Source organism: Spermophilus citellus, assembly GCF_964194105.1.
Source record: "Spermophilus citellus genome assembly, chromosome: X".
NCBI lineage: Eukaryota > Metazoa > Chordata > Mammalia > Rodentia > Sciuridae > Spermophilus > Spermophilus citellus.
This window is the reverse complement of record NC_138190.1, coordinates 3,159,122-3,173,910: the sequence shown is the minus strand read 5'-3', so window position 1 is coordinate 3,173,910 and position 14,789 is coordinate 3,159,122. Positions and strand designations below refer to the sequence as shown.

Sequence of the window (14,789 nt, the reverse complement as noted above, 5' to 3'; positions counted from 1 at the left end):
CCGTGAGATTTCTCTGGGCGCCGTGTGTGGATTCAAGCTGGTTTAAAAGAACAAGCGGGTTTTCAGGGACACGGAAGCCTGGGTCCCTGTTACCACTCTCTGTTGCCGTCCCCTGTCTCTTAATTATGCAGAAATTGGATGCTGGCCTGGCACACATCCAAACGTCGCCAAGATGGACGGATGGGAGGGTTCAAAGATAGAAGCGAGCGCGCCCGTCAGCCTCGGGTGGGAGGCTATTTTTTCACTTTTCGAGTTGCAATCCCAATTCTGAGTCCGTTTTCATTCAACCCCAATTAACCAGGTCTCGGATGGCGGATACCCATGCAGTCACCCTATCCCCAGGGTGAAGTTCTCAAAGAATGCTATTTAGTTGGGCGTGGTGGCTCACGCCAATCATCCCAGTCACCCGGGAGGCCAAGGTGGGAGGATGGCAAATTGGAGGTCAGCCTCAGCTACTTTGTGAGATCCGATCACAAAAGGAATTGGGGAGGTAATTCAGTGGGAAAGTGCCTCAGATTTCAATTTCTAGTAACCCCCCAATATATATCTGTCTGTACCCACACATACATGAAGGTACTTCTTGCAAAAATTAATGAGCTGTTTTCCATCTCTAAGACACCATTTCCGTTTACAGTACGGTTTACTGGTGCACAACCTCATCAACTGTCTTAAGAATGAGGTAATCAAATTATCCAGGTCCAGACGAAGGAAGCGGGTGCGATGGGCACCCAGCATGTCCGCCATGTTTTTTCATGGCTTCTTCAAAGCTCACCATGAATGTCATCCAAATCCACCCTCCGTTCTTTGCAGCGTGTGCAGTATGAAGAATTAAACCCTCTGACCACACATTGATGTCCCCAGAAATCGGGATTCAGGGGTCAACTCTTTGACCAATGGCGTCTCCCAGCCACCAGACCTTGGCATGCTCTTGGGATGCGCCATCTTGTTTAGTGACATCCAAAGAAGCTCCGATTCAGGGAGGTGAGACGGGATGTCCATGTGTGTCTGCCACTAAGTACCCCAAGGAGCATTCAGGTCCCCATGAGGGGATGTACCTTTTGTGGCAGCTCATCAATAGCCACACGTCATGGCGCCCGATGGCCCTGGGTGTACGCTCCCATTTCTCCCCACAGTGGAGACACTTGGAGAGAGATTCCCTTAAACACTGGAGCAACGTTGGGCACCAGTCCACCCACTGGACCTTGGGCTGCGGGTCCTTTCTTAACGTTGAGGGATTTCTTTGCTCCTTCGACGATGACGTGTTGAGTTCACGGCTTGCGTTTGGGGCTCGCGTCCAGCAGACGGGGTGGGTGTCACTGTGAAGACCAGTGGCCTTGTTGCTAATCTCTACTCGGGGAATCTGCTCTGAGCTGATTCTCACCGAAGAAGAATTTCCGACAAGGACCAACCAAGGGTAGAGGCTCACAGCCTTCTTTCTTTAACCTTCTCTACTTTCTCTCTTTTTTAGGTTGCTTTGGAGTCTTCGTGAGGAGTTCTTGTTGGATGGTCACCATTGCCCTGGACAGCGTCCCCCCTGTGGAAATCGGGCTGCAGGATTAAAGGATCCTTGCCCCCTGGCGATGGGCACCCAACATGTCCGCCATGTTTTTTCCTAACCTTGGGCTTCTCCAAGAGCCGTGAGTGAGGTGGCCTCTCCTGGGTGGCCTCTCCTGGGTCCTGACTCCCCGCCAATCCCTCTCTCCCCAACTGGCGTCCCGTCGTCACTCTCTCTCCCTGGACACCTGTCCCTTGAACACGCTGCGGATGTGCCCGTGAGCCATGTCGAGGCCCAAGGGATTGTTATGGCTCCCGTTGTTCTTCACCCCTGTCTGCGTCATGCTCAACTCCAACGTCCTGCTGTGGATCACCGCCCTCGCCATCAAGTTCACGCTCATCGACAGCCAAACCCAGTACCCCGTCGTCAACACCAACTACGGCAAAATCCGGGGGCTAAGAACACCGTTGCCCAATGAGATTTTGGGTCCCGTGGAGCAATACTTGGGGGTCCCCTATGCCTCGCCTCCCACCGGGGAGAGGCGGTTCCAGCCCCCAGAACCCCCTTCCTCCTGGACCGGTGTCCGGAATGCCACCCAGTTTGCCGCCGTGTGCCCTCAACACCTGGACGAGAGGTCTCTCCTGCACGACATGCTCCCAATATGGTTTACAGCCAATCTGGATACTTTGATGACGTACGTTCAAGACCAAAACGAAGACTGCCTCTACTTGAACATCTACGTGCCCACAGAAGACGGTAAGTGCTTTTCTTATGGCCCGTCCATGCGAATTTTCCTCCAACCTTTCTGCTTAACTACGTTTCCGATGCAGGGTGTAGTCATTATAGCAACGTATCCCAGGTCTCATGCACATTTACTGAGTCACTAATGGACCAGCCAAACTGGAATTAATGACTGTGATTATTTTAATGTATTCATTTCCAAGAATGGTTTACAGGCTTTCACTACCGGTGCTAATTAGCATGAGCCTAGAATGTTCTGTGCTAACCCTCCCTGGGTCATCGGGGAAGAGATGAATCTATTGTAGCGTTAAGGAAATTATTATCCTTGTGTTTGAAAAAAAAAAACGGAATGAGACAATGGATGTTTGTTTCTGCTCTGAGGACGTAAGATATTATGATTGTTTTTTGAGTCTTGGGAATGGATAAAAAAGATGGTTTTTACTATCCAAGAAATGGGTAGGACATAAAGTGGTTATTGTTCACTGTTCAGGATTCATCTCATCCATGTGAATTTGGATTGTTTTTTACTTTTCTCCTGTTCACCACAGTCGGATGGCAGATGTAGGTATTCAGAAGATTCCCCGCTACCTTAGGTAATAGTGGGCAGCTTTGAAGAAGGACTTCCCTTCCACAGAGCAGCAATAACAATCTGTGAAAAATAGAAAACAAAAAAAAAATAAAATAAAATAAATTCAGGCGACTAAAATGCGGGCACCTCCATATCTGTGTGTCTTCCAAATCCACATTTTCTCCGGAACCGCGTTCCCTGGCTACTTATTCATTTATTTCCGTGCGCCATTTCTCAGGAAGGAGAAGGTAAAATCGATGGAGATCTTCTTGGAGCCGCAGGAGTTCGCTCATGGGGCTCGTGACGCGCGTTGGTCTCCATCTCGTCCTTGGGTTCTCCGATGGAGGGTGCGTTTTCCCCACTGTCTCTGGGAAACATTTGGCGGACGGTCTAGCGTCCACGTCCCTGGACACTGTCCCTCCCTGGTCCCCAACGTCCCTTGCTTGAGTGCTGCGGTTCTTCCCCCATCGCGATGCTAGGAAGCGAGTGTCCCCAGGCTACAGGAAAGCCAGGTTGTGGGTCCCGGGTGTCACCAAGAACGACCCACAGGGACAATCGAGAGGACCGTCCCTCGTGCCGTGAGTGCTCTGTGGCTTCTCGCCCTTGTTGTCACGGTGACAGACGCGCAATGACCAGGTCTGAATGTGACTCGGGGCTCAGGGAGCTGAGCCTGGAAGCCCCGGTGTCTCTGCCCAGACCACCTTGGACCCAGCAGGACACCCGGCGAGAAAAGCCGGCAGCCTCCTGGTTAGAGAACCCGTGTCCACCACCATCTGACCGGGACCCAGAACCTTACGGCCGTCGTTCTCAGGTTCAGCATGGCCCTGGAGCTGGGGGGAATTTTTTTAAAAAGACAGGAGAATGCGACCTTGTGGAAAAGCAATTTCTAGTTCACACGAAACCCGGTTCTGCTCACTGGGCGCTCTGCTCTGCGCGGGGCCATGTGCGTGTAGGGTCCCGACCCGGGAAATGGAAATCTTATAAGGGCCCAAGAAGATGAATGGGTTTCCCCAAACTATGTGAAGCGTGGACTTTGGTGAGAGTTCAGAGCCAGAATATTTACACACACACACACCCAGGCCCCACCAAAAATCCACACAGTCTATCAATCAATCCATCAATCAATACCCAATCAACTTTTTTGCTCCTGTGAGCAAAAGACCTGAAAAGCACCATTTTTAGAGGAGAAAAGTTCTTTTTGAGGCTCAGAGTTTCAGAGGTCTCGGTTCAAAGATGGCGGACTCCATGGCTCTGGGTCCAAGGTGAGGCAGAGCATCATGGCGGAAGGGAAAAGATGCTCAGGACGTGGCCACCAGGAGACAGAGAGGTCTTTGTTTTCTCACCACAGGGACACTTGAGTGACCACCTCCTCCTGCCCGACGCGACTTGTGCACTTGAGTTAATCCACATCAGTGGATTAATCCACTTACTGGATTAAGACTCTCATAACCCATGTACTCCGTTTTTTTTTCTGCAAAAACAGAATGATTGTACCAAGTTCCCTTTAAACTAAAGCAGGTCTTGCGGAAGGGGGTGTTCACTGGTAAAAATCAGGACCTACTCAACTGAGGCTCGATTCTTGAAATTACCCATTTTGACGAATTCCTACCTTCTAGGTGTCGAGACGTTATTCGCGTTTTTGCAGATGATTCATTTCTCCTTGGGGGCCAAGGGGCAGACGGACTAATTAGCTTTGAGTCACATATTTAACCTTCTGATAGTTGTGCGGAGAAGGTCACGGTGCATCAGCCCCACGGGGTACAGAGGGGCACATGCGAACACTGCTGTTAACAAGAGAAGGGATTTAGCCAGGATCCGCTCAGGGTATGGGGGACAGAAGAGTGACCCCAGGGGGGCAGGAATTCAGAGGACGGCTTGGACGTTTGATTAGCTAAGCTCCAAAAGTCTGAGTCTCATGTGAAGAAGAATAAGTCCCTTATTAGTTCATAAATGAGGGGTGCCATTGGAACTCCCAATGACTGTCAATCAAGAGGTCGATGAAGGCAGACATGTCAACTATAGGGACTTCCTCATTTTATTGGGGACTCTTGCTTTGTTTAGAATCAGAGTTAAAAGGTAAAAGAGGAATATACCAGGTGCAGAGGTGCACACCTGTCATCCCAGCTGCTCAGGAGGCTGAGGCAGGAGGATCTCTAGTTGGAGGCCAGCCTCAGCCAAAACGAGCCCCTGAGCAACTCAGGGAGACCCTGTCTCTAAATAAAATGCAAAATAGGGCTGGGGACGGGGCTCCGTGGTCATTTAGGGGAAAAGTGTTTTCCAGAGAAGTGGATGGGGTGTCCACCTGGCTGAGCCGTACCCTGATGGCGTTACGAGATCCGGACGGGTGATGCGATCAGTGGACATTGTGAATGTACAGGTCTAGGAACGTGAACCAGCTGGGTCCGGATCCCTGCTGTCCTGACTGCGTGTTGGAAATGTGCAACATGGGAGTCATGTTTCCACGCCTGCAAGATCCTCCAAGGTCAGTGGCTCTGGCTGGAAAGGTCTCTATGGCTTGCAAAATGGTGACCGTGAAAGGGAGGCCGCAGGACTCCAGAGAGGTTGACCAGCAAGCGTCCACTACATCAAGGCAGAATGAGTTTGGGTCTCATCGACGGCATTAGATCGACAATCAGGATTCAATTTCTAGCACAGTATTCATCCTTTCAAACCCCCCACCCTTTCTGAAATCCCTACGAACATCAGATCATTGGTCTCCAAGGGACCGAAATCTACCCAGACTCCATTGGCCATGTGGGGGAAAAGATGACCATTCGTCGGAGGGCCACTTGTTTGCTGTGACTTGTTGAGATTTGGATATGAGGTGCCACCCAAAAGCTCTTGGTGAGACCATGCAAGAATGTCCAGAGGTGAAGTGATCAGGTTATGAGACACTTAACCTGATCACTGGATTAATCCACTTGGATGGACTCACTGGGTGTAGACTAATAAGTGGATTAATCCACTTGGATGGACTCACTGGGTGTAGACTAATAAGTGGATTAATCCACTTGGATGGACTCACTGGGTGGTGACTGCAGCAGGTGGGGTGTGGCTGGAGGAGGGGGTCCCTGGGCTGTGCCTTTGGGGTCTCTGTCCTGTCCCTGGTGAGCAGAGCTCTCTCTGCTCCCTGGTGCCCTGTCCTGAGCGGCTCTCCTCCTCCAGGCCCTGCCGCCATCTTGTTCTGCTCCCCTTGGGCCAGAGCCATGGAGTCGGCCAACCACGGACTGAACCTCGGACACCAGGAGCCCCAAATAGACTTTTCTTCATCTAAGTTCTTCTGCTGCATCTTTTGGTCCCAGCCATGAACAAGCTGAGTAAAGCACAATTCATTGCAAATTTAGAGAATCCAGATTCGGGAATGTTATGGGTGTGACTTAACCAAGACGTGACTGGAACCAAGAAATCCAGAGCCCCCCACCTCTTCCTGCCTGGTTCGTGGCTTCTCTCCTTTGAGGGCGGGTTGAGCCTCTGCCCTACAGGAGCCGAGTGTTAGATTCTGTGGTTCTCAGCTGCCCAAGTGGGGGACACAGTGTTTTTAATTCCATTATAAAAATTCCAGGAAAGAGTGAGTGTGTTTTTTGAATTGGGGGTTGAACCCAGGGGCTCTTAACCCCTGAGCCACATCCCCAGCCATTTTTTAGTTTTATTTAGGGTCAGGAACTTGCTAAGTTGCTTAGGGCCTCGCTAAATTGTGGAGGCTGGCCTTGAGCTGGCTGTCCTCCTACCTCAGCCTCCTGACTCACATGGAAGAGATTTGATTGGCCGGTTGGCTCAGGCACCCACACTGGGCCAGAGAAAGAGTGGGAAATCTGGGGTGCTCGGGTGGAACAGATGGAGGGAACATGGGTGGGTGGGGCCGTTCTCATGATAACAAGGAACAGGGTCGATTTAACTTCACCACCCAAGATATTTCCTAGCACCTATTCTGTGCTGAGCATGTGGAGCTTACATTAGACTCAGAAATCCCTAATTCTGAACAATACCAGCCGAATACTAGTCCTGGGAGGGTGTGCAGATGTCCTGAACCCTGTGAAGGTCACCTTTGATGGCCCCTGGCCTTGGAATACTGTGATTTCTGTAATGATCTTAAGCAGCAGAAGGAGAAGAAGGTTGCGGGTGGAACTAACGTGTGTCCATCAGCTGAGCTCAAAATCAGGACGCGGTGGTGCCTACGGGTAATAGCAACTCGGGAGGCTGAGGAAGGAGGATGGCAAAGTTGAGGCCAGCCTCAGCGACTTACCCAAATCCTGTTGATAAAAAGATAAAGAAGGGATGGGGGTGTGGCTCAGTGGTTAGGCACCCCTGGGTTCAATCCCTGATACCACAAAAAAAAAATGTTGATAGCATGAATAAGCATTTCTACCTTATTAACCTTGGTTACTTAACAGTAGGTGTTTGCTTGAAGCTCGTGAAGGTCAACTGAATGTCAACTTCACAAATGATCGTAGCAAAACCTTGTGGGCAGCCTAAGTCCCCCTTCTAGACCTAATTCCTGGGACCTTTGGGGGCAGCCTGCTGTTGGGAGTTGGGATGGGGGGTTGCAATTTAAGTTATCCGGCTTCTTCTCCAAAGCCTCAGTTTCCCTGAGAGTAAACTGAGTTGGATTTGGTGGCTTAATGGGTTCGTCCCCCTAAAGCACAATCAACTACTTTCCAGACACACAAGCCCTTGCTAATTGGATGTTTGTGGAGTGCAATTACCAATAAAAAAGGGGATTCCCCCAATTCCACCTAAGCTGCCCGGACGGCCCCTAGTTTCTAATTAGGTTGCTTAATTCATTGCAGGAAAAAAAAATGTTCATGATTTTTCAAATATAGCAACAGAATGACAAGAAATGAGACCAAAGGCGTTTCATCTTGGAAGTTTGTGTTTTCACAAAAACCAAATTAGGGGGGATTCTCATTTTTTTAAAGGAAGCTGGGTGTTATTATCATACTTTTTTTTCCCCCTAAATCGGGTCATTTTTGCGTTGTCGAGTGGATTTTTGGCATTAGGTTGGACTTAGAGAAGTTGATCGTGAAGACGGCGTTAAGATGGGTTTCTCGGAAGGCAGCCCTAGAGCCCAGAGGGACCGAGTGGCCAGGTCTCTCTCTTGCAAAGTTTTCATGAGCAATGAATTTTATTTTTCATTTCTGTGAAGTCTCGAAGAAGCCAGTGTCGTGCGCTCGGCGGCAAAACCATCGTGAAAAATGAAGAGGTCACCGTATCGGCAGGAGCGAGCCTGTGTTAGCCCATCAACATCCACAGGAGGTTCTGCAAAAATTGGAATCAACCAAAGTGACCCAGAAAAGGGACGGTGCATGTCACCGTCGACCGCGGGTCCTGAGACACGTTGTTCTAGAACACGGCTCCAGATACGGCGCTCGGGACAGTGCGTCCTCTCGGGTGCAGGCTGGTCTGCAGGATTGAGTGACTGAAGAGGGTTCCTTTCTAGAACCTTCTGTATGACTAAGTTGTCAAAGGGCACAGCTGGCTTGGACGTCGACATTCATGTTACACATTCTCTCGCTCTTTCGGCATTTTAAAATATTTACAGTTCTGAGTGATTAAAAATAACAATAATATTATACGTGTTCTGGGAAACTGAGACAGCGAGGGTCCCCCACTGCAAGTCTCAATTCTTGGGACCAAGTCGGAAAGATGTCAGACCTGTCACTCAGAGTGACCAGCAGGAGCGTATTGAAGGGGTGGAAAGGGGAGGGGACACTCTCAAGGGACAGAGGGGTCCTCTCAGAGGGGACAGGGACAGTGCGCCCCTCCTGGCCTCCAGTTTTATTGGGGTCCCAGGGAAGTCCCCAGAGAGCCCCGCCCAGGTCCCCTCCTGACTTTGACGGACAGCAGGGTGACCTCCGACTCTCCAGTCCCCACGGCCATGGCCACTCTGGGTCCCCCTGGCCCCTGCTGCCTGGTTCTCAGTGGCACCTGTTCTTGCAGATTTTAGGGTTGGAGGAAGGATCCTCCTCCCCCTGGGTCCGGACCTGGTCTGCGTCAGGGTCCCAGAAGTCCCCCCTTCGGGGTCCCCTGGCTCCTCTCAGGGACATGACTTCCCGCCTGCATGTCCCCTGCAGGTCACAGGTGGTGTGTGAGGAAGGTCGGGGAGGCTGTGCCCGGAGGCCAGGCAGGGCTGCAGGTCCAGGGCTTCTGGGAAGGAAGCTGTGGGGTCAGCACGGGGGGCCATTGATAGAATTGTTCCCTGAACCTTGTATCCCACAACCCAGGTCTGTCTGTCCCCATCACTGTGACTGGTTATTAGAATTCTCGTGACTCTGGGATCAGCTGCCATGTAATAAATCAGTAGACAACCACAGCACCCTCCCATGGCTTCCGTTTTATGTTGATTGACTCTTCCTCTCAGGACCTCATCTTGGGTGGAAGGTGGAGGATTAGAAACTGGTGGCAGATAGATTATAAGTAAAAATAGTGAAAGATTTCTGACCCATCTTGACACGTATGTGCAAGAAGTCGTCTCCTACAGTCACAATGAGCCCATTCTCGCCAACCTCCTGGACACCCCGATTCTTACTTATCACCTCTTTAGATTCACCTGGATATAAAAAGTGCAAATTGGGAAGCGGGGGAGGGATCCATGTTGGATACAACATGAGGGTGACCCGAGTGTCATTGACGGAGCACAGCACCTGCTTGTGCATATCAGCCTTGTGAGCTGGCAAGATTCCTACGTGAAATTTCATGCAAAATAAATTGGGAGGTGAGCTGTGCCTCTCGGTAGACCCTGCAGTAAGTAAGGTTCCATCGAGGGACAGGAGGTTCCGCTTGGTGACATCTTCTTGCCTGCCATTTAAATTGTCTGTCCAGCTGCATTCGACCCAAATGCTTCCTGACTCCGTGGGCAGCACCTTTGTGCATGAGACTCACAGGAAATCAGCCTCCACTGAGACGATCCCCAGTTTCCAACACCCAGTCTCCGTCTGAAGTGGAGAAATCGTCCTCCGGGACATCAATGGGGACTTCAATAGCAGAAGCCGCCCGTCTTCCAAGAGGAGGAGCCTCAGGGGGTCTTTCAATCCCGTCCTGTTCACAGACCGAGTTTCCCTGCTCATTAACCCTGGGGTGCTCTCAGCAGAGATGAAATGTCTCCCCCCCCCCATACGGGCCACCAAATGCTGCAGTCTGGCTGGGCACAATTCAGGAGCCACTTGTCAAAAGAAAGGAACTTTATTTTTAGAACCACACACGCCAAACAAAACAGCTCCTCAGGAAAAAACCCTCAGAGCCCAACTGCCACCACCGGCTTCCCACAAGCCTCTCCACCTCCTAGACTCCTCCTGCTCTTGAGGCTGATTGGCTGGGTCATGTGGGCGGAGTCATAGAGTCACCCAATGAGCAGCTCCTTGGTCTGAAAGGGCGGGGAAACAGCCCAATGAGCATCACCACAGAGGAGCCAATCAGCTGGCAGCTGGAAGTTTGCTGGGGCGCTGTGAGCCAATCAGCTGGAAGTTTGCTGGGGCCGAGGTCAGCCAATCAGCTGCAAGTTTTCTGCAGCCGCTTTGGCTGTGGCTCTCAACAGAGCTTCATTATAATCAGGATTTTACAAGCTGCTCTTTGCTCCTGGAGATGAGTGGCTTTGAAGACCAGGGCGTTTGCAGAGGAAGGAGGAGGTCCTCTGTACTCAAAGGCACTTGGATTGGTGGCTCTCTTTGAACCAGAGCCATGGGCATGTTTTGCAGGGCGACGGATACATCCCCCTGGTATTTTCCCCAACAGCTGCGGATCTTCACCCGCTCAGCCTCATGGCAGAGATGGAGTCTACGGGCGTCTTCCCTCAAGATGCTGATTTGTGACTCTGGACAAATTCCACCTCACGCCCCTTCCAGGTCACCCTCTGCAGCAGGCTGACCCTGGTCACTGCATGGAATTGCACAAAGCATCCTGATGCCCCAAATACACATGTTTTTATCCCCTCATTCGTCTCTTTAAGTCATCAGTCAACTCAAGAGTTCAGGCGGGATTTTTAATTTTTTTCCGACATGCCTAAAACACATACTGATTTTTTTTTTTTTTTTGAGCCAGAAGCCACATGCTTCTGTCATTTTTTTTAGGAGATGATCTGATTTGCAACCTGATGCAGAAAGCAAGAGCAAGTGGATTTTCTCTACCTGCCATCTGCACACATGAAGACAGAGCCCTTTGTGACTGAGATTCCAACCTCAGGATTACCAATGCACACTAAGGACCCTCCCCACACAGGACATGGTTGGTTGTCCCCACATGTCAGGAACCTCAGGTGTTGGGATGGGAGGTGGCTGAAAAGTTTGATGCAACTGGCAACAGGTGAGAAATGCAGTGGAGAACACGTTGACCACTTGGAGAGGGAAACATTCTCCCTCCCCCCAAAATTAGCAAAATCTCATAGTTTGGATAAGAACAAAGTGTATCTGTGGAAAAAGCTTCCTCTGGATGGAAGAGACATGAGCGGCTATGATGCAAAGTCCCATGGCTTGATTGCACCTGGTGGTGGTGACTTGTTCTAGGACCCTGTCCAACCTGGGGGATGGGTTTGGTTGGTGGATCCCCAAGGTGGGCTTCTTCCAACTAAGTGACATTACTCTTGTGGAATAACCCTCCCCCTAAAATGTGGCCAGGTTCTAGGCCTTGATTCTAACCTGTGGGACGTTTATTTGGGCTCATGGTGTCCGAGGTTCAGTCCCTGGTGGCCGACTCCATGGCTCTGGCCCAAGGGGAGCAGAACAAGATGGCGGCAGGGCCTGGAGGAGGAGAGCAGCTCAGGACAGGGCACCAGGGAGCAGAGAGAGCTCTGCTCACCAGGGACAGGACAGAGACCCCAAAGGCACAGCCCAGGGACCCCCTCCTCCAGCCACCCCCCACCTGCTGCAGTCACCACCCAGTGAGTCCATCCAAGTGGATTAATCCACTTATTAGTCTACACCCAGTGAGTCCATCCAAGTGGATTAATCCACTTATTAGTCTACACCCAGTGAGTCCATCCAAGTGGATTAATCCACTTATTAGTCTACACCCAGTGAGTCCATCCAAGTGGATTAATCCACTGATGATGTCACACCTCCAATAACCCAATCCTTTCCCTCTGGACATTCTTGTACTATTGCACACATGAGCTTTGGGGGGACACCCCATGTCTTTCTCAATCACTGAAATTTCAATGGGGATCCCAACTCTGTTCAACACTGATGCTTCATGGGCAGGACTCAAAGTAGAAGACCCAGAGAAGGTTGAGCCTCGACTGGTTACACTGAGATTCTACCTTCAAACCATTCCCATCAGCATCCTGTGAGGACTGACATTTTGAGACCTATTAAGTGTAATCACTTTGAACGGTTTGGTAGCCAGTGGAGGAAACTCGGGTCAAATTCATAAAAGGGGAAAGAAAATGTTCATTCCACCAACTTCCTCAGAGTCCTGGAGTCTCTGTGACTTCAACATGGAGCCCAGAAGTCCCATCCTTGCCCTTGGTCACCTGAGTTGGTCCATCTCTCTTGCTCTCCGTGGGCTTTCTCAGAGAGACTGTGTCCAGCTGGTGATCCAGATGGTCACCTGTGTTCCTTTACAACATCATCCCTGAGCCCACAAAGGGAAGGCTGCCCATGGTGCACTTTGGGTCACATGGCAACTCAACCAAGGTCAGTTTCCAGAGAAAAGAGACCGTTGGACGTGAGTTCGCTGCCCAGTCCTGCATGGAGAGGGGACTGGGTAAGTCCACCACGATCTAGCTCAGGGTAGATGAGGACGAGGCAGTTCCCTAAAGGAAAATGGAACACTAATGTCACCAACCACACAGTTGTCATCCCAGCTACCTGGGAGGGTGAGGCAGGAGGATGGTAAGGATGGCCAGCCTCGGCCACGGAGCGGGACCCTGTCTCCAAATAGAGTTTTTACAAAGCCTGGACATGTGGGTCAGTAGTAGAGCCCTTGCCTTGTGTGTCTAGGCCCCCGGTCCCAATTCCCAGGAAGCGGGGAAGAAACGGATGGATGGAACGGTGCAGGAAATGAGTTTGGGGGGTGGACATTACCCAGGCGTCTCTTTCAGTTAGAAGTTAGGAAATGAGAAAGTGGCTTGGGACTCGATGTCACCGTTTAGTAAATACCTGGACCTCGCGGTGGCTTCTACTGGGACATAATGAGACCATGCGGGGGATCAGGGCATTTTCATTAGACCGTTACCCGGGCTGCTCTGTGTTGAGAGCTGCACTCCCGGGTTGAGGTCACGGGGGACAGGAGAGCCAGCATGCGCCGCATCTGCAGATGGAAATCATGATCTCGAATCCGTGAGGCTGTTTAACACTGAGTCCCCTGCTGGGCCTGCCGTCTTGTCTACCAGTTCTTGCTCAAGGGTGGGTTTACTGAAGCATGAGTCAATTCAGAGAGTCCGTCTTGGGGAAGAGAAAAATGAACTTGTGCAAATTGCGGTCGAAGTTGTCAGTGGGGTGAAATGTCGGGCTTCAGGGCAATGCCTGACCTCCTGGTGGAGGGGCTCCAGGAATGATGCGGGATCCCCAGGAGGCTGCCTGCTGCTCACTGGGTCGTAGAAACCAGTCTCCCTTCTTATGCAGTCGTCTAAATCCAACACTGTGCACCATTAGCGTTGTGCTGGGTTCAATGCGTTTTTCTTAGGATTTCTGCTATCATTTCTGTATAAGTCAGTTTACTGTTGCTATGTTGAAATGCCTGAGAAAAAAACCACTCACGGAAGAAAGGTTTATTTGGCCTCACAGGGTCAAACATTTCAGTTCATCCTGGCTTGGTCTCCTCCCTGTGGGCCTGTCCTGAGGCAGAGCATCATGGCGGAGGGATGTATCACAGCTCAGCTGCTCATCTTAGGGCATCCAAGAATCAGAGGAAGGGCAAAAGGTCATAGACCGCATATACTCTTTCAAGACCTGCGACCTACTTCTGGTCACGCCACTCTGCCTATGTTTTCCACCACTCTCTTTGAAGTCCATTAATCCATATCAATGGATTAATATCAATGGGTTAGTATCAATGGATTAATATCAAATGGATTAATCCATATCAATGGATTAATTCACATTAATGGATTAATCCATATCAATGGATTAATTCACATTAATGGATTAATCCATATCAATGGATTAATTCACATTAATGGATTAATCCACATTAATGGGTTAATCCACATTAATGGATTAATCCATATCAATGGATTAATTCACATTAATGGATTAATCCACATTAATGGGTTAATCCACATTAATGCAGTAATCCATATCAATGGATTAATCCACTCATGAGTTCAAAACCTCATGATCTAGTCACTTTCCTACTTCATTATTGCATTTGGGGTCGACCTTTCAACCCATGAGCTTTTGCAACGGAAACCTTAATAGCTTGATCTCTGGCTTGATGGTGTTGGTAGGTAGTAGCGCCTTGTAGGAAGGAGTTGGAAGAAAGTTTTAAGTGTTTGGAGCCAGACCCTTGAAGGATTTATGGAACCCTGTTCTCCTCCTCTTCCTCCATCATGAAAAATGTCCTTCTGTGTGAGCTGCAGAGTAGCACCATGGCAGCCCCTTTGCTGATACAGGTGCATCTTCTTACAAGCCTATTGGAGGAGACGGGCGGGCAGTGGTTAGCACCGTGGACTATGACTAATGTGATGATGTAGCCAGTTGGAGAGAGATGGAAACATCTCTTCGGCCCCTGCCCCCCGGAGTCCGGGTGGGAATGGACTAAGGGGAAAGGTGAAGGATCCGTCATGGACCTAGTGACCATTTGCGGGGAGAATTGACATGGAGAAAAGAGCCTTCTCCCCAGTGAAGGCCGTGGGGCCGAGCTCGTATTGATTTTCCCGGCTGAGCCTCTCTTAAGGAACGGAGGAGCTGTGCATGGGGAGTGTGTGCTCAGCCGAGCAGCTAAAGGGCAGCCGCTGCTTGTGGTCAGCTAATGGCACAGTACTGTGCCCCAGGTACCTGCTGAGGTAGAGAGAGTATCGACGGGTGGGATGAATGAAACCCGAGATGCCCAACA

General features: G+C 50.4%; 1 protein-coding gene across 1 annotated transcript in view; it reads left to right on the top strand.

Annotated features, from left to right (window-relative positions):
• LOC308638972 (neuroligin-4, X-linked-like) overlaps positions 1 to 4,491 on the top strand; it is a gene marked incomplete at its 3' end in the record, with an annotated part of 55,058 nt that extends 50,567 nt beyond the window's left edge. Inside the window, exons 4-5 of the mRNA XM_081276900.1 lie at positions 1,469 to 2,251; positions 4,421 to 4,491. Of these exons, the coding sequence (XP_081133026.1) occupies positions 1,780 to 2,251; positions 4,421 to 4,491 (543 nt within the window). The 5' untranslated portion in view covers positions 1,469 to 1,779. The remainder of the gene's footprint in view (positions 1 to 1,468; positions 2,252 to 4,420) is intronic.
• Positions 4,492 to 14,789: the final 10,298 nt, after the last annotated feature.